Source organism: Hemiscyllium ocellatum, chromosome 1 (genome assembly GCF_020745735.1).
Source record: "Hemiscyllium ocellatum isolate sHemOce1 chromosome 1, sHemOce1.pat.X.cur, whole genome shotgun sequence".
Lineage (NCBI taxonomy): Eukaryota > Metazoa > Chordata > Chondrichthyes > Orectolobiformes > Hemiscylliidae > Hemiscyllium > Hemiscyllium ocellatum.
The window spans coordinates 129,007,759-129,028,809 of NC_083401.1; the positions used below are offsets into that span (position 1 = coordinate 129,007,759).

Consider the following 21,051-nt stretch of genomic DNA (forward strand, 5'->3'; position numbering starts at 1 on the left):
TTGCCATTCCTTCATTGGCACGGAGTCAAAACCCTGGAACTCCTTTTCTGATAGCATTATGGGTGGTTGCACACCACGTGGATTTTAAGACAGCTCTCTACCGCCTTGGCCAATGTAGTTAGAAATGGGCTGCTGGACTAGATGGCTCACCACCCAACCAAATTTAAAAAAAAATCTGGTGCCATTTCTGCCTTTTTCCCTCATAGCCATGGAAAATTTTCTGTCTAAAAAGTGAATTGAATAGAATGCATTCCAGATTCTAACCAAATGCTGCAGAAACATCTTTTTTCTTATGTCTCTGGTGAAAGAACCAATATAATTTTAAATCAATGCTGTCAGGTACCTAATGCATCCCTCAATGAGGACAGGTATTCCCCATCTACCCAGATATTTAAGGAGTAGATGATTAACAGGATGACAAGGACCACTTTACCGATGTATCCATGTATAACTGAAATTCCTAGTCCCTCGAGCTATTTTGGCAAATCTTTTCTGTACACTTATTAGACCTTAACATCCTTCCTAAAGCATTGTGCCCAGGATTGGATGCAGTACCCCAGTTGGATCAATTATGAACTATTTTGAGACTTCCCATATTTATTTTACCCAGCTTCCTTACAGAGAGGTTTTCTACCTGGTCTGAAATCAATCTCAAGTTCTTTGGTCTAAAACAAGCCACACCATCCTCGCCAGCCCTTTCTCACTTACTCAAATGTACATGAATTATTATGTCATTATGTCTTTTAATTCCAACTGCTCAGCAAACTGAATGTGGGAGTCAATATTATTTGTTTGAATACTATGTCTCCCTGCTTTTGAGAAAAATAACCTGCAAAGAAAGCCTACAAAGTCAGGGAAATGAAGTTGCTGCTCTATTCACACAAGAAACAAAACACATTTGCTGACACACATCATCTTTATTGTCTGCAGCAGTAAGTGGTTTACAAGCTTTAATGTCATGATTTCTGTTTGAAAACACATCTCATCAAAACATTTGACTGTGAGAAGTACAGCAAGCTCCTTTTAAATTATTTCACATACCATATAACTGGCTGATTTGTGAGAAGCCATGCAGTGTGTTTCACATCACTGGCTGGACAAACACTCAGAATGGCTATGGAAAATTGCGGCCATCGCCAAGTGGTGAAAGAACCCTGAACAGTCCTCACCTTCTGATTTAACAAAACAAGTTGACATTACAATCCAGAATGAGCAGTTATCCATACAGTAACATGTTGTCAAGTGCAGCAAAGCTTAAAAAACTAAAACCCAGATCTGACAGAGGCTGAGAAATGAATACTCTTAATCTATGCCAGCGACTACTGTTCAGAAAGTTAGTATTATATACAGTGGTTTACACACAGCTCAGTACATTGAGAAGTCAGAATATGAAAAATGAATGTTTTAAAAAGGAATGAAAGCAAGTGTTAGAAAATCCTTTACCTCTAACTGAATCAATGCATTAGCTAAACCACACAAATAGAGCTCTGTGGGTGGAGCTGTGCACTTTTGCACTGTAAACTGCATTTCCAATACTACAATTAAAAATCACATTATGCACGCAGGGACAGGTACACTCAGAAAAAGGGTGAGCTTGGATTATGTAGTGTACTTGCATGAATTTCCTTCATTCACGGAGAATACTTCAGTGGCAAACACATTCTAATTTTTCCACAGACCTCGGTCATCTGGAGTTGTATTTTCAATTAAATCCAACTGAGATATAAATATTGGGTCCACTGAAGATGCTTGCTTTCTGCAATGGTCACCCATGCTAACTATACTTTAGTGATCATTAAGGTTTACCAGCTTTAAGATGGATGATTACCCACCGACTGGGGGTCATGTCTCGCATGCAATTGCCAAATACTTGGACAAAAATGCATATATATATATATAAATTGAAGTTTATAAACATTATTTGAAAGTGAATTATTGATAGTTTGAACTGTACTTCATGACATAAAAATTGAGCATCGCCCAAAGTTATTTTGAAAGAATCAGTCAATCGTCAACATGTACCATTCTAAAACTTTTCCCAAACTGCAGCTTTCTCTAATCCTGGTGGTCCCATGTCCTTCATCATGAACAATATTAAAAAAAAACAAAATCACAGAAGACTGCAATCACATTTTGTGATTAGAGCTTGCTTTCGTTCTTTCAAAAGTTATTTTCTTACAAAAATTAGTTTATTTTCCCTACACAACAAAGTTGAACCATAAGAGGTTAGCATATGTACAGAAACTTACACATCAAAATTATAAATAGTAGTAATGCTCTGATGTTATTGGGGAGGCTAAAAAAATGCTTTCTTTTGTTTTTAAAATAAGTTGCAAACAGAAATTTCTTGTTGTGCCATTCTCTTTTGAAGGGGTCTTCAAAAAGTATCTCTAATGTCATATTTGAAAAGATGCTCAAGATGCCTCAGGAGCATTTTTAAGTTTTGTGTTGGAGACTTGCTGGTAATAAGCTCCCACAAGAACCATCTTGTGCTCAAACAATGCTAGCCATTGTTTCACTAATACATAGATGTTGATAGCAATTTAAAGATGTCATCTTCTTCATGCAGAATCCCTCCTCAATCTTGTTCTCTGAGTGATTTACAATTAAAACCTGACTTTTTAAAAAAAAAACCCTTACAATTTCCTTTTAAAGTGAAGAGGTAAGTTTAGGTTGCGAAGTGTCAGGCTCTGGGTGACTGGCAGGCGAGTGAGCTGTCCTTTGTGATACAAAGTCAGCAGGGAGGCTCTCTAACAAACATTTGAGCTGCTCCTCACCCAACTTGATCTTGTCATCCAGCTCTCGCTGCTCCATCAGCAGTGCTGCCTTCATCTTCACAAAGTGCTGGTAGTCTTGGAATTGCTCTTCTGTCAAGTAGTTCTCCAGGATATCTAGGACCACGCGTGCCCTCCGATCCAGATTCTCCTTCAGTTCCTTTGCGTCCTCGTGCTGACTGGTCAGAAGTCTTCGTTTCTCATTCAACAGATTCTGCAATATCAAATGCACACCTTTAGTATTAACTCCAAGTTACTTGAAGATGATTTTGTTTTGAGAAGGAATTAGGAAGCAATTAGGCCTATCAAATCCATTCATTTTACTCTTCTTTACTTTTCTGCCCTCCCCTTTTCTTCCTGCAACATAGATTCTTAGCTCACTACTTGGCCTTGAGTAGTTCATTAATATGTGTGTTGCTCTGGTACCAGTAACTACAAGAGGACATCACAGTCAGTCCCAACATTATGTCTAACCAACAGCCATCTACTTCCAATGGGAACAGTACATTTGGTTATCTTTCTGCGCTGTAACTTAGGGAGATTGAATTTGGCTCTATTAAATATATCAGTGTCCAACATGAGATCAAGTAACTCAGGTATCTAAATTATGTTTTGTTATCCCCCACTTGTCTTAGTTATCTTCCCCCCATTACATTTTTCAATCTTTTTCTCTTTCAAAAGTGCTCCCTACAGCAGACTGATATTATCACTACTTAGAACCAAAAATGATTCAAAGTGGAAACATTCCCTTTTGGTTCCATCATGGCTTTCAGCATGAATTCAATAGGGGACTTGCTCCTTGCTTCACACTGACGTCACAGGTTGAATTTGCCATTTCAGCCACATGTGGATGTGTATCTAGGGTTGCTATTACTAAGCTAGATTGGTAGGCAGAATTACTCAATAAACAGGAACACTGACCCCTCCACCAGTCTCTCTGTCATCTTTATTATCAACTGCACTGAAGCCTTTGCATTACAAGCTGTAGGATACAACTATGGTTCCAATGCTGTGTATGACTAGTATGGTTTGTTTTATACACCCTGGTGGCTTTATTTGAAAAACATAAATGAATCCTTGAATAAACTTGGGGATTACTGAACCTCAGTACTTAGGGAGACTTGGATTTGATTTTCGAAGCAGCACTGAATTAGCAGTTCTCAGCCCGGTTGCTGATCAGGGACAGTGGAGGGGAGGGTCTACAAACAGATTCAGCAAAGGAAACTGGAGAAAATATAATTAGTCAGGGGTCTCATACCATATTAAGTCATGCCACAACAGGCTGAAAACTGGATTGTATTTACTTTGGCTAGACATGCCCTCCCCAAAAGAGGTTCAGTGGTGTGCTGACATTTAAGATTTCGGCTCACTTATGAGAAAAAGATAAACCAGGACTAATGTGTCAATACCTTCAAAGCTGCACCCTACTTTACATCGAGAATCACACATGGCACTTTGTAGTTAGCATGACCCAGTGTTGTAATACATACTGCACTTACTACCAGCCCATGAAACAAACCCTTCCCTTTTATTGAAGGTTCTATTGACTACCGTGAACAGAAATATCTGTCATGTTTGCCCTTTTATTCGTTACAAATTATAGGAACTAACATGCCCTCTCTGTTGAGTGAATTTGGTGATTATCTTAATCAATCCAGAAACAAATTAAAAACAACAGATTACGTACACGTTCCTCAGTATTTGTATTTTCATCGAGAGTCTTCAGGACATTTTCCACTCGAGCTAAACGGCCGGACAGGGAAAGCAGCAAATTGACAACCTTATCCAAATCTCCGACGAACATCTTGTACTTCTCATACTCATTCGACTTGCACAGCCCTTTAATCATGGTCTCCACTTCTTCACCCAGAGCACTGTTCAATTTAATGTCAGCTGCTAGACTCTCCTTGGCTTTCCGTAGTGTCTGAAGTTTGCATGTTATGCTTTCAATTAGCTCAGACTACAAAGAAAGAAAGAAAAGGAACAGCAATACATTAGTGATAAAAATTTTAGAAACAACTAACCTTTGTTGAGTGTTAAAGGCAGTAACTGATTCTGAGCACTTTTACTCATTAACTATTTGGTTTACTGTTCACCAGAGACACACTGAACAGCACTGGACGTTACAGAGTTATTGCCGATGGCTGCTAAGCAAATGAGTGGGGGCCATGTGCAGAAGCACAGGGATACTCTCCACCTATTCCTCTGGCAGCAAACTATGAATCATTGTTTGTTTTGACCAAAACCTGGCTTCATAAAGACCACTTTTGACAGGCCAGGAATAAGGGATCTTATCATCCCTGGCTTTAATACACTTTCCTCAGCGTTTAGGAAAATCCGATAGGTAGAAACCAAAAAGCAATCACCACTTTTGAACAGTTGCTGGTTTGTTGCTGCAATGAAACGCCTCCCTCAAGATGAAACGCATCAGATTCCACAGCACTGGCTGTGATACAGTATGAATCATATCTACTTGACTCATATTCATAATGTGAAGGGGATCACATGATTACTTTCAAAGGATTCCTGTGAGTGCAGAGAGAGGCTATTCAGCCCACTAGGCCTGTACTGACCCTCTGAAGAGCACCCTACTCAGACCCAATGCCTTACCAATCCCCGTAACTCCACAGTCACCATGATTAATACACTGCACATCTTTGGACTGTGGGAGAAAACCGGAGTACCCAGAGGTTAATCATGCAAACCCCACACAGGCAGTCACCAAAGGGTGGGATCGAACTTGGGTCCCAGGGCTGTGAGGCAGCAGTGCTAACTACACAGCCACTGTGCTGCCCTACTTTCTGCAGCTTCACTAAGAACTGCCCAAAAAGATCTGTCACAGTGAATGTTGATCGGTTATGACACAATTCCAGAATGATCTGTGGAAAGCCCAGGATATAGTGTCTTCCGCCATTGTAAACGGATTTTTAAAAATTCACTTGTTGGACTTAGACATTGCTGCGTGGACCAGCATTTACTGTTGTCCCTTGTTGCTCTTGAGAAGGTGGTTCGTGATCACTGCAGTCCACTTGTTGTTGATTAACCCACAATACCCTTAAGATGGCAATACCAGAGTTTTGACCGTTCTAGACAGAGGTGGTCATGGGTTTGGAAGGTGCGGTCTGAGGATTTTTGGTGAATGTCTGCAGTGTATCTTGTAGATAGTACACACTGTTGCTACTGAGCGTTGGTGATGGAGGGAGCAGATGTTTGATGATATAATACCAATCATGTGTGTTACTTTGTCCTGGATGGTGTTGAACTTCTCGAGTGTTGTTGGAGCTGCAGTCATCCAGGCAAGTGGGGAGTATTCCATCACACTTATGATGTGTGTTGGACATGGTGGACAGGCTTTGGGGAGTCAGGACGTGAGAGTTACTTGCCACAGTATTTCTCGGCTCTGACCTGCTCTTGGAGCAACTGTATTTACTGGGGAGTCCTAGTTGAGCTTCTGATCATCCCCCGAGATGTTGACAGTGGGGGATTCAGTGATGATATGGAATGGAGTGTCAAGGGGTGGTGGTCAGATTGTCTCTTATTGGAGATGGCCATTGCCTGGCATTTGTGTGGCACAAAGTCACATGCACCACAGACCATGATTCAACCAAGTAATGTTTGTGCACAGTGCTCACCACCACAACCTCCTCCCCACCACCACACACACCTCCCCCTTCCTCTTACACTCCTCCCAACACCACACACTCCTCCACCTCCTCCCAACCTCCCCAATACCACACACACCTCCTCCTCTCCACCCCCACCAAGTAATTCTTCTGCCCTTTACAAGGTATCCAAAAACATCTACAAGGCATTTCAAAAGGAGAAATGTAATATTTAGCTGTAATGCAACTCACTGACTAATTTGTTCTTCTGCAAATCAGAAACCAGGAATAGTCAAATATAACAGTTAGGGGTAGTCACCCTTGAAGACAGAGACATTTCATGTGAACTGAAACATCGCAGTGATCCTACACGGATCACAAAGGCTCCAAGGCTAGTTATCATCTGCCATCATGTGAATAGTGAACTAACTTGGAGCAAATCAGCCCTCAAAGCTGATGGCCTCCTAGTCCCGACTGGTTTGCTTTAGACTGGATTAGAACTTTTAGCTGCTGTGGCATTGGGAGATGTTAAGCTGCCAGGTTTGCTTTCAGTGAAGACGGATTTGCAATGACATGTACCTTTTTCTCATTGATGTCTGGTTCTTCAACATCCTCATCTTCAGCAGAATTTCTCTGCATGTCCTTTACTTTATTCATCAGTTCAGCTTTGACAGCTGATGTGTTGTAGTAAGTGGGACAACGTGCTGAAGTTGCTCCTGTCTCTCTCTCTTCTTTTCTAGATACATAGGAGGAAGTTTAAAAGACATGAGTTGCTGCTAATGAACACAATCTTTCCAAAGAACAAAAAAACAACTGCTTTGGATAGGACAGATTAGAAACTTACTGTTTAACAAAATGACACAAAATACATGGACATCTCCATCACTGAAAACCTCTTTTGTCAAGTTGTTTTCCTGCTTAACCCTCACTCCCTGGAAAGTCCTAAGTTGTACCAAGATCGAGAGTATAACAGGTCAACATGATCTCGATGAGCCAAATGGCTTCCCGCTGTTTCATTTTATGATTATATGATGTATATGTTCTTGCTGGTTTTGAATCTAGAACATAACCATGGGATGGTTATTTGACCTCCAGGGTTTCACATATAGACCACAATGAGACTTACAACAAAAGTATATCTTCCAGGTGAACAAAAGACATCCTTTCCTTCCGTGTAATTCAAGCTCAATTAAAGCAGCCCAACCTTAGCGAAGATCATCAAAAACAGTCCAAGCATCAGCGTATGCTTTTGTAGTGTATAAAAGTAGGGAGGTTTTGCTGCGACTGTACAAGGCATTAATGAGGCTGCACTGGGAGTACAGGGGACAATTTTGGTCCCCTTATTTGACAAGGGATGTAGTTCTATTGGAGTCACGTGAGAGGAAGGTCATTGATTGATTTCAGAGACTAGGGATTTGTCTTAAGACCAATTGAGCAGTTCTGCCTATATTCTGTGGGGTTGAGAGGACTGAGAGGAGATTGAATTGAGGTACAAGATGCTAAAGGTGATTGAGAAACTGGATGTAGAAAGGATGTTTCCTCATCTGGAGCAGTCTAGAATGAAGTGTCATAATTTTAGGGTAAGGGTGGCAGATTTAAAACAGAGTAAGGAGACATTACTTCTCTCAAATAAATCTGTAGAATTCGCTATCTGAGAGTGCTGAGGATGCTGGGACATTGAGGAAATTCAAAAGAGGAGGCAGATTTTTAATGAGTAATGGGTTGAAGGGTTGGAAACATGGGTGGGACTGGGTTGAGAGTGTGGTGCTGGAGAAGTGCAGCAGGTCAGGCAGCATCTGAGGAGCAGGAGAATCGACGTTTCGGGCAAAAGCCCTTCATCAGAAATGAGGTTTGTGAGTCAAGGGGGTGGAAACATAAATGGGAGGGGACTGGAGCTGGGGGGGGGGAATGGTAGCTGAGAGTGTGATAGGTGGATGTAAGTGAGGGGTAATGGTAATAGGTCGGAGCGGAGGGTGGAGCAGATAGGTGGAAAGGACGATTGACAGGTAGTCATGAGGGTGGTGTCGAGTTGGAAGGTTGGATCTGGGATAAGGTGGGGGGAGGGGAAATGAGGAAACTGGTGAAATCCACATTGATCCTGTCTGGTTGGAGGGTCCGAAGGTGGAAGATGAGGCGTTCTTCCTCCTGGCGTCAGGTGTTTAGTTGAGCGGGTGGGAAGTTGAGTTGAGGCCAAGATAAGATCAGGCATGATCATAACAAATGGCAGAGTAAGCTCAAAGGGCTGAAGATCTACGTCTGCTCAGAATTCTTGTGTTCTTCATCACTAAGCAGCATGCTGGCCAATTACTTTATGTCTTTACATTGAATATCAGACATTTTATATTTATTTATATATCTGGAGAAGTTGAGTGGTGCAAGAAATAGTGAATGAAGATCAGACTGTGGTTGTATATAAACTGTTCTTAGGACAGTGAGCCAACTGAAGTTTATTTTTAGACTGGAGCTTGAAGAACCAGTGATCACCTCTTTTTCACCATCAGATCTTCCTCATCAGTACCCTCCCACTTTGTAATGCTATAGACACCTGAGTCGGCGATGTTAAACTGAAGCTGGACCCAACTCTGGGCACGACCCCTCCCCACACTGCCCCCTTTGCTGAAAAGGCTCTCATGTTTCTCAGAGCCCAAAGCTGTATGAATGAATTCAGATTCAATTAATTCTCTTCTGCTTCTGTTCGAGGTCAAGTGCAAATGAGAATCATGGCATTTTGCAATTTTCAGATTGTTTAACAAATTTGTGGACACTAGGGTAAGTTTAGCTGCAATGTACCACTATATAGGATTATTCTGCATCTGTAAGACAGACCAAAGGACACAGGAGCAGAAACTGGCCATTCAGCCCATTGAGTCTGCTCGGCCATTCAGGGCAATCAATGCTCATCTGATTACCTTCAACTCCATTTTCATGCCTTATCCCCATAATCCTTGATTCCTTACTGATTAAAAATCTATCTCAACCCTGAATATACTTAATGACCAGGTTTGATAGCCCTCTGTGATAAAGGATTCCATGGATAAACCACCCTCAGAAGGAAATACTGCATATCTCGGTCTTAAATGGATAACTCCTCATTCTAAGAATATGCTCTCTGGTTCTAGACTCTCCCACAAGTAGAAACAATCTCTCCACATTTACCTTGTCAAGTTTCCTAAGAATCTTGTATGTTTCAATAACGTTGCCTCGCATTCTTCCAAATCCCAAAGAATACACGCCTAACCTACATTACAGTCCCTCCATTCCTGGGCTAGGCCTAATAAACCTTCTCTGGATTTTTTCCAATGTTAGAATATGTATCTTTAGATAGAGGGTCTAAGTAATTTAAAAAAAAACTGTTCATGAATTCTCAGCTGTGGTCTGACTAATGCTTTGTATAATTCTAGCAAGACCTCCCCACTTTGATGCCTTATTCCTTTTGAAGCAATGGTCACTATTTCATTTGCCTTCCCTTTTCCTGCTGAACATGTATGTGAACATTTTGTGATTTATGCACAAGGACTCTCAAATCCCTTTTTGCTCTGTCTTTTGCTGTTTTTCTCCATTAAATAGTATTCAGCCCCCCATTCCTCTTGCCAAAGTGCATAACCTCACATTTTCCCACATTATGTTCAATCCCTGCCAAGTTTTTGCTGACTCACTTAACCTGCCTACATCCCTCTGCAGACTATTTTAAGATATCCTCACTACTTGCCTTCCCAACTATTTTTGCGTCATCCACAAACTTAGCTGTAGTACTTTCACCTTCCTTATCTAAGTCTTTAACACATGTTGTAAGTAATTGTGTTCATGAAGAAAAGTTGATTGTGGTGGCACTCCATGAGTAACAGGATGCCACTCTGAAAATGCACCTCTTACCTCAACTATTCTAGTAGGAAGCCAATCCTACAACCATGTTAACATTTAACCTCCTACACCATGGCCTCTTATCTTATTAAGTAAGCTAATGTCTAGTATCTTATCAAATGCCTTCTGAAATTGCAAATATATTGCATCCATAGCTTTCCCTTTATTGACCTTGTTTGCTACGTTCTTAAAGAATTCTAATAAAATTCGTCAGGTATGATTTCCCATCATGAAGGAGAAAGTGAGGACTGCAGATACTGGAGATCAGAGCTGAAACCGTGTTGCTGGGGCTGGCTTCCCATAATTATTTCCCCATCTCTTTCTCTAAGAAACATTTCCTCACTTTAGCTTCATTCTTCCTTTTTTACATATATAAAGCATTTGTTCTCCATTTTGATATTACTTGCACGTTTACCCTCAAAATTATGTTCTCTCTCTATTATTCTGTTGGTCATTTTTTATTGGTTATTAAAACTTGCCCAAACACTTGGCTTACCACTAACCTTTGCCACATTGGATGTTTTTTCTTTCCATTTGATGCTATCCTGGTGAGCCACGGTGGTCTTCCGAGATGAGGCAAGTGCACGACTTCAGAAGTGCAAAGTACAGCACTTTTAGGAATTACTTCTTAATCAATTTATACTTTATTGCATTGCCACCAAGCAGTTAGCATTTAGTTTGTTTTCACATGGCCCTCAATAATGTGCTGGGGTTTTATGAAGGTAGAGATGGAGGATCTGAGCTTGCAGTCAGACTGCAAGAATAACATAATCAAGTATTGATAGCATTGCTTACTTTGAAATGCTATTCTCAAAAAAGATATAAAATAATTTGTGATGAGGAAGAGCTGGTGGCAGAATTGGGGCATTGTTTCTATGGGTAAACCTATTGCATTGCCAGTTATTATTGCTATATATAGTTTTCTTAATAATATACTTTTTGAGAACAGTGGAATATCCATATTCCCCTTAGAAAATAGAACCAGCTGCTTAACATCTAGCACACAACATTAGAAAGAAACTGGACTTGAAATATCATCATCAATGGACATTGACTCTCACTCTGTCATTGCCTGGATTTTGCCATGGGCAGAGGCTGCACTTGTATTCTTTGCTGGCGCCAATGGGAGAGGGAAGTAGTACAACATATGCTTGTGTATTGTCAAACAGCAATAACATTGCTCATTTATTTAATAGCTGTCTGACAGATTCAAGAACCTGCCCTTTAGAGAGCTTTGGAACTTACTGTTGTTCTTCTGATCCAGACTTGTCAATGACTTTCTGTAATCTTGGCTTTCTGTGTTGTGTCTCCTGCCTCACTGTGCTGCTTCTGGGGAAAATGCCCTCCATTAGGTCCATGGTTGTCTTCATATTTGAGTCTGGATCTAAAATCTCTGCCAAAGACTTATCTTTGCCAATGATCTCCTTGGCAAGTTCTTCTGACTTGAGGTCCTCGGGACACTTCTTATTTTCTTCTAGTGGCATAGGAGAATGTTTGCAGTCCGAGTTTTCTTGGCTTGTGGCAGCCTTTTGTGTTTGAATAAATGAACTATCCCAGCTCTGGTTGCTGCGCTGTGCGTTTTGGGTTGAGAGAGCCTGTTCTGTGGCTGCTGGAGTGACCACTGCTGCACTTCCCAGCTCACCGTTCATTGTAGAAACATTGCAGCTGCAGGGTAGGTTTGTTTGGTCACTTCTTTCTGTCCGGGTCATTGCAGGAAACTTGTTCTTTGCAGCATCTTTGTCTGGAAACCTTTAAATGCAGAAAATTGGAGTTAACCAACACTACAGCTCACATTCAAACTTGACAATGATAACAGCTGGTACCTGTTATTTTTTGAATAAAAAATCAGTAAACCAGACTGGAAATTAAGAAAAATGCATTATTGGGTTGGTTTATCAGTCAGTAATTACAACACTGCAGAACACTCCTTCGACAACAACTTCCAAAACTGTGACAACTACCACCTAGAAGGACAAGGACAGCAGATACATGAGAAAGAAAGATCCCCTCCAAGTCACCATCCTGATGTGGAAATATAATTGTTTTTTTCTTCACTGTTACTGGGTCACAATCCTGGATCCCTCTCCCTATCAGCTCTCTGGATATATTTTCACCAACTGGACTACAGCAGCTCAAGACAACATATACCACTGCCTTCTCCAGTTAGGCACTGGATTAGGAACAGGCAATAAATGCTGGCCCAGCCAGTAACGCCCACATTTCTGAATGAAAGAAAATCCTAATAAACAAAAAAAAACTCCAATGTCAGAATTTATTATGTTGCACATTTATATTCCCATTTTGGAGAGTATTGCAGCTTTCAATTGTCAGTTTTTTACCTTTCCACCAATAGGAAACATCCTTTTAGCAGCCACACTGTCCAATCCCTCTATAGGACCAGTACATGAGAGTTCTGTGCTTAGTATTCCTGTCCTCTTATTTTGATGGCCTTGCAGGAGACAGATTGAAGTTTCACACCCACAAGGCCATTTCCGAAACCATTACCTGCAACTATTTGGACCATGGTTTAATATCTGGTCATTCCAATGGGACTTGTGCTGACATTATTTTAAGTCTCCTTTGGAATGATTATTTAATAGCAGTGCCAATGATCCTGGCATCAGAATACACTTGGTAATAATTAAAGGAAAATTATTTGTGTATTTATTCAACAAGGTGAAGGGAACCATAGACCAACTCTACAATCGATGCCCACCTTAAATGAGGGAGCCCTTATTATTTGAAAACTAGTTGTACTTCTAACGTTGACCACCAAGTGGCACTAAATCACCACTCTGTACAGTTGTGGGTGCTTCTGAACTCCAGCAATGTCATTCATTCCATTCAGAATACGTGAGCGTTCTCCGGAGCTGTGGCACAGATTTGGAGGACTAATTATTGCAGGGAATATTTCCATATTTGGGATTTCCAACAGCATTTTGTGTGTACAGTTCCATGTAAGATACACGACCTTATGCTGAGTTATGTTTGGCTGAAAGAATTGAAATTATTTGAAATGTCTTGAAAATTTGTATGTCGAATTCTGAACTCAAATTTGGTAAGCTCCCAAATGTGGATTCTCTTGCTTCCACCTTCCAACTTATTCTCTTCTTTTCCTTAAGTTGCTGGCTCTTATAAGGGCACGGCTGCACAATATCTCACAAAGGTATCATTCCCTCGTGAATCAATGTGCTCAGTAAATGAACACAGGTTGCCGATGGGAGATGAAAATGGTTATTACTGTGATTTTGGACAAATGTGAAGAAGTGTTCTAATTTGTTTAAATGTCTGCCTCCAACCCAACTTCAGAAGAATGAATTTATACTAGAAGCCAATTATACATAAAAATGAAATGTTCTATGTATCTTTGAATTATTTTTACGATGTTTTCAAACCTGGATTAATACAAGTATGCTTCTAAGATTTTTTTTAAATCAACTGACTTAAAAACAATAAAGATGATGGCACTGGAAGAACAATTTGGAATTTCAAATGACCCAACCACCATAAATCAGAAGGCAAAGGTGTATTACTGCCCCTGATTTAAAATTAACGGTTTTCTCTTAATGCAAGAGAGGTCCACTGTCGAGACAGGCCTGCTGTTGTTTGGAGGATGTAGAGACAAGCAGATAGCAGTGTAGCAAAAGAGCAGAACACCAAAGGAAAACAAATCTCAGTGCAATATCAGGCCTATTTATTAACCACCTTATTGCCTATTCCCAAAAAGTTTTGAATTCCTGACCTCAGTTAAATTTCTGAAAAGAATAAGCAACTTTAGACTAGGACCCATGGGCACAGCCTTAAAATTAGAGGGGGCCAATTTAGAATGGAAATGAGGAGACATTTCTTCAGCCAGAGAGCGGTGGGCCTGTGGAATTCATTGCCACGGAGTGCAGTGGAGGCCGGGATTTTGGGTGTCTTCAAGGCAGAGATCGATAAATTCTTGATTTCGCAAGGAATTAAGAGCTACGGGGAGAGTGCGGGTAAGTGGAATTGAAACACCCATCAGCCATGATTGAATGGTGGAGTGGACTCGATGGGCCAAGTGGCCTTGCTTCCACTCCTATGTCTTATGGTCTAACTCCCACTTATAAATTCTGGATAATTTGTCCTATGAAACACTGTTAGCATTCTGCACCTTTATTTATCTAACTAATTTGTTCTATATAAGTTCCTAAATGTGGTTTATTTTACTGAGTTGAAATACAAATATAAATGGCTGCCAGTGCCACGTACCAGTGCATTTCCTCAGTGCACTGTACATGCCAGCAGTGCTGTTGCTATACAGAGAGCTCACGTCAGCCACAGGACAACGTTCAGCAACTACAGCTACAATTTGCATCATTCTCAAAGGAAGGTGACAGATACTGTACCCATTGCCCATCAATTATCGCACGCTTTCCATGTTACATTGTTTCCAACTAATAAATGAAAACCCCACATATAACATAATTCAATATAAAAAAACGATGTCTTAAGAGGATGGTAAAAAAGAAAATGAGAATTCGATGTGTTTAGTCGTGTGGCAGTCGGAATGGAGGTCAAGGACACATCATGCGCCTCCCTGACAGAGCTCGGTTTCTGTGCAGACCTTAGAGTGTGGACTGCTCTGGGGGGGCGGGGGTGAGCAGCCCATGTGTCTACCTTGGGACCATTTTGGCTGCAGTGCTGGTATTTAATCGTCGAGCAGACTGCGGGTGAATGGGGAATCCTCCTGGGGGCTTCCTGATGACAGACAAAAGGGTGACTGGAGCAGGAGTCTCCACAGCCCAGGCTGCAGGTCTGAAAGGCCCCAGCTCCGTCCATCTAGAGAAAGAGTCCGCCCTCTTCAGCCCAGCAGAACGGTTTTAGGTTGGTTAACAGATGCTCTCCTTGCAGGTAGCTGAGGGTGCCTCGATGTCAAGGTGCCTCCACACTCACCCACCTCCCTCAGGAGTGCCCATGTGTGCCAGTCTGACATCACTGTGGGCTCCAAGCTCAGGAACCTGCTCAAGGAGAGGGAGTGCAGAGTGGTACCACTGCAAAGCTGACTCCTACATAGGCTGTTCTGACAATGTGGGCGAGTTAGGGATGAACAAATAAACAAATTAGGCTAACAGTGGACCTTTCAGCCCTTCTATCCTGCACCAAAACTCAAAGTGATTATGGCAGTTCTGCTTGTGTTTTGAATTCCACACTCCCACTTACTCCCTCTATTATTTAATTCCCTTGTCTAAATAAAATCCTATTCCTCCTCCATTGTAAAAATATGAACTGAAAGGCTTTCACCACTGCCCCCCCCCCCCAACAAGGTCAGTCGAAAACAACCACCTGAGGCAGAGTTCGAAAGTCAGACAACCCTCAAGAAAATACTCCTCGTTGGTGCGGCCATGTAAAGGCGACCCCTAATTTAAAACAGACTCCCCTCGTTTGGTAATTACCCAGAAAACACTATTACTGTGTCCACCTTCTCAAGATCATTTAAGATTGCCCACACACTTCAAACAAATCACCTTTCCCTCTTCTAGGCCAGTCTGTCCTCAGACACCCACATAGGTCTAAGCTGGGATCCTGACACACAAAGTACAAAGTAATTCAGGTACAGACTGGATCTATTTTTAAATAAAGCCCTGATCTGCTGCCTGTTGAATTTTGGGACTGGTGGATTAGAATGTAGCAGGTGGTTAGTTACCTGGCCAGAACTCCACTCTCCTTCCTGTGAAACAGCTCCTCTGTCTCCTGATCACCAGCACTAATGGGAGAAGGCGGTGGTGGAAGATCCTGGTCTCTAACCCTTGGAACGAGTGTGGGATCCTGTGGAGGTGGTAGTAGAGGAGTGGGGTAACAGCTACTAAGAGCCTGCTGTTCCAGCTCTTGAATGAACACGTCGTCCTCCTCTGCAAAAGAAGATGACGACTTGAGGCGTAGTGGAGAGGGGGACGAGTGACCACTGGGCTGTGGTGAAGGTGGTCTAGCCGGCGGTACCTCAGCTTCCCAGGTCCTGCTGCTGGCTGTTCCAGGACCCTGCCCCTGTTCGGTTTGTTTGAAGATTAACCCAGCGACGTGGGGGAGAAATGGGCTCCGCTTTGTGGTGTCGTCGTGTATCGAATTGACCCATTTCATTTTAGGAGCTGGAGGCCTCTGAGGTGGCACGGCCTTCTTTGACGCTGTCTCAGCTCTGCTTCCCTCCGGCTGATAGTTTACAAAGGGCTCGGGTCCTGCCGTTGCTGGTTTGTTGCTGACAGTTTCGTGAAGTCTTGCGAAAGATTTACTGCGTTGTTCCGAAGCGGCTTTGCCCGCTGCTGAGTTATCACTGGCACAGCGATGGCTGTGCTGGCTGATGCTGGTCAGCTGACTGAGGCTCGAGGTGCTTCTAGGCCGGTAACCTTCTCGTGATTTGTGCTTCTCATTCTGACTCGGCAGTCTGCTTCCTGCCATGGGCTTTGGCTCCTTCTCATAACCAGCTGGAAGATGCGTTCCTGTAGCCTTGCTTTTGCAGTCCGTTCCTTCATTGCCATAAGACCTTTAAAAGTCAAAAACAAACAAACAATCTCCTTAAAAAATAAAATCACTGATTTTATTGCAAGTAATAACAGGGAATGCTGGAAACAGTCAGCATCTGAGCTGGCCCCAGTGAAGAAAGAAGCATTTGAAATTTCAGTTATTGGCTTGAAGATTTCGAGACGTAAAAGATTTTAAATAAATACAACAGCTGCTCAAGGAGAAGTGGGAAGAACAAAAGGGCTAGTCTGTGATAAAGTGGAGGGTAAGAAAAATGTAGTGACTATTGGAATTTAGGCTTTATTGCAGTCCGTGTTACTTTCTTGCTCTTTTCCCTGTATTCCTCCACTTCCAATTTATTTTCCCACCTCCCTTGCTTACACCTTGGTACAAATCCACAAGCTCGACCAGCCATTTGGTGCTTCAGTCAAACAGTGTTTTCTTGGGCAGCACAGACCGTGACGGCAACAAGCTGTTCCACTGTGGCAGGCATCACAGCCAAATCCAATCCAGTAATCTGCATCTGAGGGTGCCCCTATCATTATTCTGACTGGGATTAACAGAGACTAAGGCCAACTGTATCAGCACAGGTCAATGCCATTTCATCCACTGTACTGACTCGAGGCAGACAAGTCTGCCTTGTATCTCCAATATTTATCTACCCTGCCCTGTCTACCTCAGTCAATCCATGCTCCAACAACTTTTCTTAACACACTTTCACTCTTAAATGAGATGTTTGAAATTAATAACTAAGCCACTGACCCTTTCCATCTAGAGGAATCAGTCAACGAACAAAATTTTGTCTGAATGTAAAATCTCCTGGAAACCTCTGCTTCACTGGGAATTATTCCACTACCTCCAGCATCTCCTCAAAACAGCCAGTTCTTTTCCCTGAAAACATCGCGGCTGTACGCTCTATTAATTTACTGCCTTTTTGGGTCTGACGTTTCCAAAGTTGCACATGTTAAATGCTACCAAACTATTGTAACTCTTTCCCACTATTTTCTTGTAATCCAGTATATCTTAAAGCCCCGAAGTTTGAAGGCCCTTTATATGGCTTTCAATATTTCTTGCATGAGCCCTTCTTCAGGAAGGGCTTCCTGAAGAAGGGCTCATGCCTGAAACGTCGATTCTCCTGCTCCTTTGATGCTGCCTAACCTGCTGCGCTTTTCCAGCAACACATTTTCAGCTCTGATCTCCAGCATCTGCAGACCTCACTTTCTCCTTTCAATATTTCTTCCCTTGTTTTCAAGAAATACACCAGTAAGTTTCTATTTTCCTCCAAACCTGTTCATACTCCCACAGCACAGTTTCCTGCCTAAATTATATTACTTCAATCCTATCCGTCACCTCATTTAGAAAAGAAAAACTCCTTTTTGGAATGTGGGCATGACTGGCTGGGTAGTATTTATTGCCCATGCCATCTTGCCCTTGGGAAGGTGACAGTGAGCTGCCTTCTCAAACTGACCGCTGGCCTTGGATGTAGGAAACGCACGGTGCTGGAAGGGCAATCCCAGTCCATGTCCTTACAAGGCTCTCTGATCATTTAAAACATCCTCCTTACAAGGACAGAACCCTTCAGTTTTAATTCTACTTCTCTTTGTTATCAGATGTGAATATTTCCTGTTCTTACTAGCCCTGGTATTAAGAGTCTGGACACCATTCAGGTCACTGATTGTAGCAAGGGTGACAATTGGTCTCTGGGTTGCAACAGAGAAAAACAGCTGCCTTATATCCCCTTGGTTTACTATCCTGTGACAGACAGAACATTGGGTGGTTATTTGATTAGCAATGATGCACAGGAATATGGGAAAAGGTTAAGAGATTGGCAGTAGGTAATGGAGCTAGGGCAGGCGTGATGGGGCAAGAGGCCTGCTTCTGCACTGTGAGAATTCTGTGATTCTGTAACATGTTAGGAAATACCTGGCTGAGGCCAGGATCAGATTGAATGGTAACAGCCTGTCTTTACCCTGGCTCTGACATTGAAAAACTGGTAAGGAACTGACTGCCGAGTGGAATGGATGGAATGACACTCAGGCCATGAATCAATGGCTTCAGGACATAGCACGTAAGAAATAAAAAGGTTTATAAGGATATTGCCAGGGTTGGAGGGTTTGAGCAACAGGGTGAGGCGGAATAGGCTGGGGCTGTTTTTCCTGGAGCGTCGGAGGCTGAGGCGTGACCTTATAGAGGCTTATAAAATCATGAGGGGCATGGATAGACTCCCTCAGGTGGGGGAGTCCAAAACTAGAGGGCACAGGTTTAGGGTGGGAGGGAAAAGATTTAAAAGGGACCCAAGGGTAACTTTTTCATGCAAAAGATGGAATGAGCTGCCAGAAGAAGTGGTGGAGGCTGATACAATTACAACATTTAAAAGGCATCTGGATGGGTATTTGAATAGGAAGTGTTTAGAGGGATATGGTCCAAGTGCTGGCAGATGGGACTGGATTAATTTAGGATATATGATAAGATGGATGAGTTGGAGTGAAGGGTCTGTTTCTGTGCTGTACATCTCTATGACTCCATGATAAATGACAGGAAATAGGGAATAAACACAACTGAATATCGACAGCAGGCAAAAGTTTCAAAATTTGCAACATCTTTTTCCATACCAGTCTTGTGATGCTGCCCTCACTAGCTGTTGCCCACAGTCAGAACGTTGTAGTCTGGACACTTGTTGCATTCTTGATGTTGACGGTACACTGTGAACCAAACAATGTATGTTAGAGCTGAAAATGTGTTGCTGGAAAAGCGCAGCAGGTCAGGCAGCATCCAAGGAACAAGAGAAACGACGTTTCGGGCATAAGCCCTTCTTCAGGAATGAGGAAAGTGTGCCAGGCAGGCTAAGATAAAAGGTAGGGAGGAGGGACTTGGGGGAGGGGCATTGGAGATGCGATAGGTGAAAGGAGGTCAAGGTGAGGGTGATAGGCCGGAGTGGGGTGGGGGCGGAGAGGTCAGGAAGAAGATTGCAGGTTAGGAAGACGGTGCTGAGTTCGAGGGATTTGATTGAGACAAGGTGGGGGGAGGGGAAATGAGGAAACTGGAGAAATCTGAGTTCATCCCTTGTGGTTGGAGGGTTCCCAGGCGGAATGCATGTTAGAGCACTGCATTCATTCAGTTTGCATTGTTCACTCAGGGCTTTTGAGGAGTGGCAGATTGTGTGGGAGCAGTACCTGAAAGGTTGTAAGAGACAATATAATACTATTCCAGCTGAATACATTCTATAAGAGGCATTAAAGTGGGAGCAATGTAGCAACGAAGAAACTTACATGGAATCCCAGGTAAATGGAATGCATTCCCTGCAAAGCCAATGCAAAGAGCTTTCTGCTCTGAGGAGTGGACTGACTTGTTTTGGTCGTGCTCCATTATTCACCTGGATGCTGGGAGCAACCCCAGGAGGCTTCACAGAAGTTGGTGGATCAAATTGTGAAAGTGAGAGCTATGAGTTAAAACCTTTTTTTAAGTGTAAATTTTGTGCGGCAAAATTTTTATTTACTTCTGACAAGCCTCCAGCCATCACGTGCCACCTCACAGGTGGGAAATGCTGTTTGAACAGCTGATCAGACAGATCGCGGCAGCCACAGAACCGGAGCTCGCTCTTCAAAGAGGGGAGATAATTTGAAAGTAACAGCATAGTATGTTATGTTGGATCAATTCTGTACAACATCACAGGACAGCTCCAGCAACACTTCTACAATTAACCCACATACTATGATCTGCTGACTAACATTTAATTGGAAAAAGTACAAGAGGGAAGTGAAATCGCTCCTGAGCCGTGACAAATTGACAAGAAGTCAACTTCACCAATGGAATCTTAATTCAAGAAGGAACTGGACTCATGACAGCCATCAGTTTAATAACATTTGATGTAATTTTACATAAACTGGCACACTACAAATTCTTCCCTCTCCAATCCTCATCAAATGTAATTTTTAGGAAACACCTTTCCAAAACTGTGCTTGAATTATAATATCACAGTCGGTTAAAATGGATGAATGACATGAGGAAGTCAGGCAGGTTTCACAGCTATAGCTTAGCACTAGCTTTACAATAGAGACCAACATGCCCAGGGATATGCAAAGGGAAGCAGAACCATTCAAAGTTTCTTGAAATAGCTAAACATGCAGAAGAAATGAACACTTGACATGTTTGTCAACTTAATCTGAATCCCTTTCCACTTTGCTTCACTCGCCTTATAAAGTCTTTCCAACTGTTTTTCTCACCTTTCTTTTGTGGGACTCATTAAACTCAAAATATACCTCAGAGGCAGAAGTACAGAAAAGCTGAACTAAAGACCTGAGCACCAAACAAGATGATTCAGAAGTGTGGTGAAC

At 42.3% G+C, this 21,051-nt stretch overlaps 1 protein-coding gene across 6 annotated transcripts in view; it reads right to left on the reverse strand.

The window, feature by feature from the left end:
* Nucleotides 1-910: 910 nt before the first annotated feature.
* Nucleotides 911-21,051, reverse strand: part of shroom3 (shroom family member 3) — a 410,779-nt gene continuing 390,638 nt past the window's right edge. For all 6 annotated transcript variants that reach the window (XM_060825783.1, XM_060825796.1, XM_060825805.1 and 3 more), the window contains 6 exons: nt 19,330-19,419; nt 15,909-16,739; nt 11,483-11,986; nt 6,956-7,112; nt 4,462-4,734; nt 911-2,988 (listed from right to left, as the gene is read on the reverse strand). In XM_060825783.1, the coding sequence (XP_060681766.1) occupies nt 2,650-2,988; nt 4,462-4,734; nt 6,956-7,112; nt 11,483-11,986; nt 15,909-16,739; nt 19,330-19,419 (2,194 nt within the window). In that variant the 3' untranslated portion in view covers nt 911-2,649. The remainder of the gene's footprint in view (nt 2,989-4,461; nt 4,735-6,955; nt 7,113-11,482; nt 11,987-15,908; nt 16,740-19,329; nt 19,420-21,051) is intronic.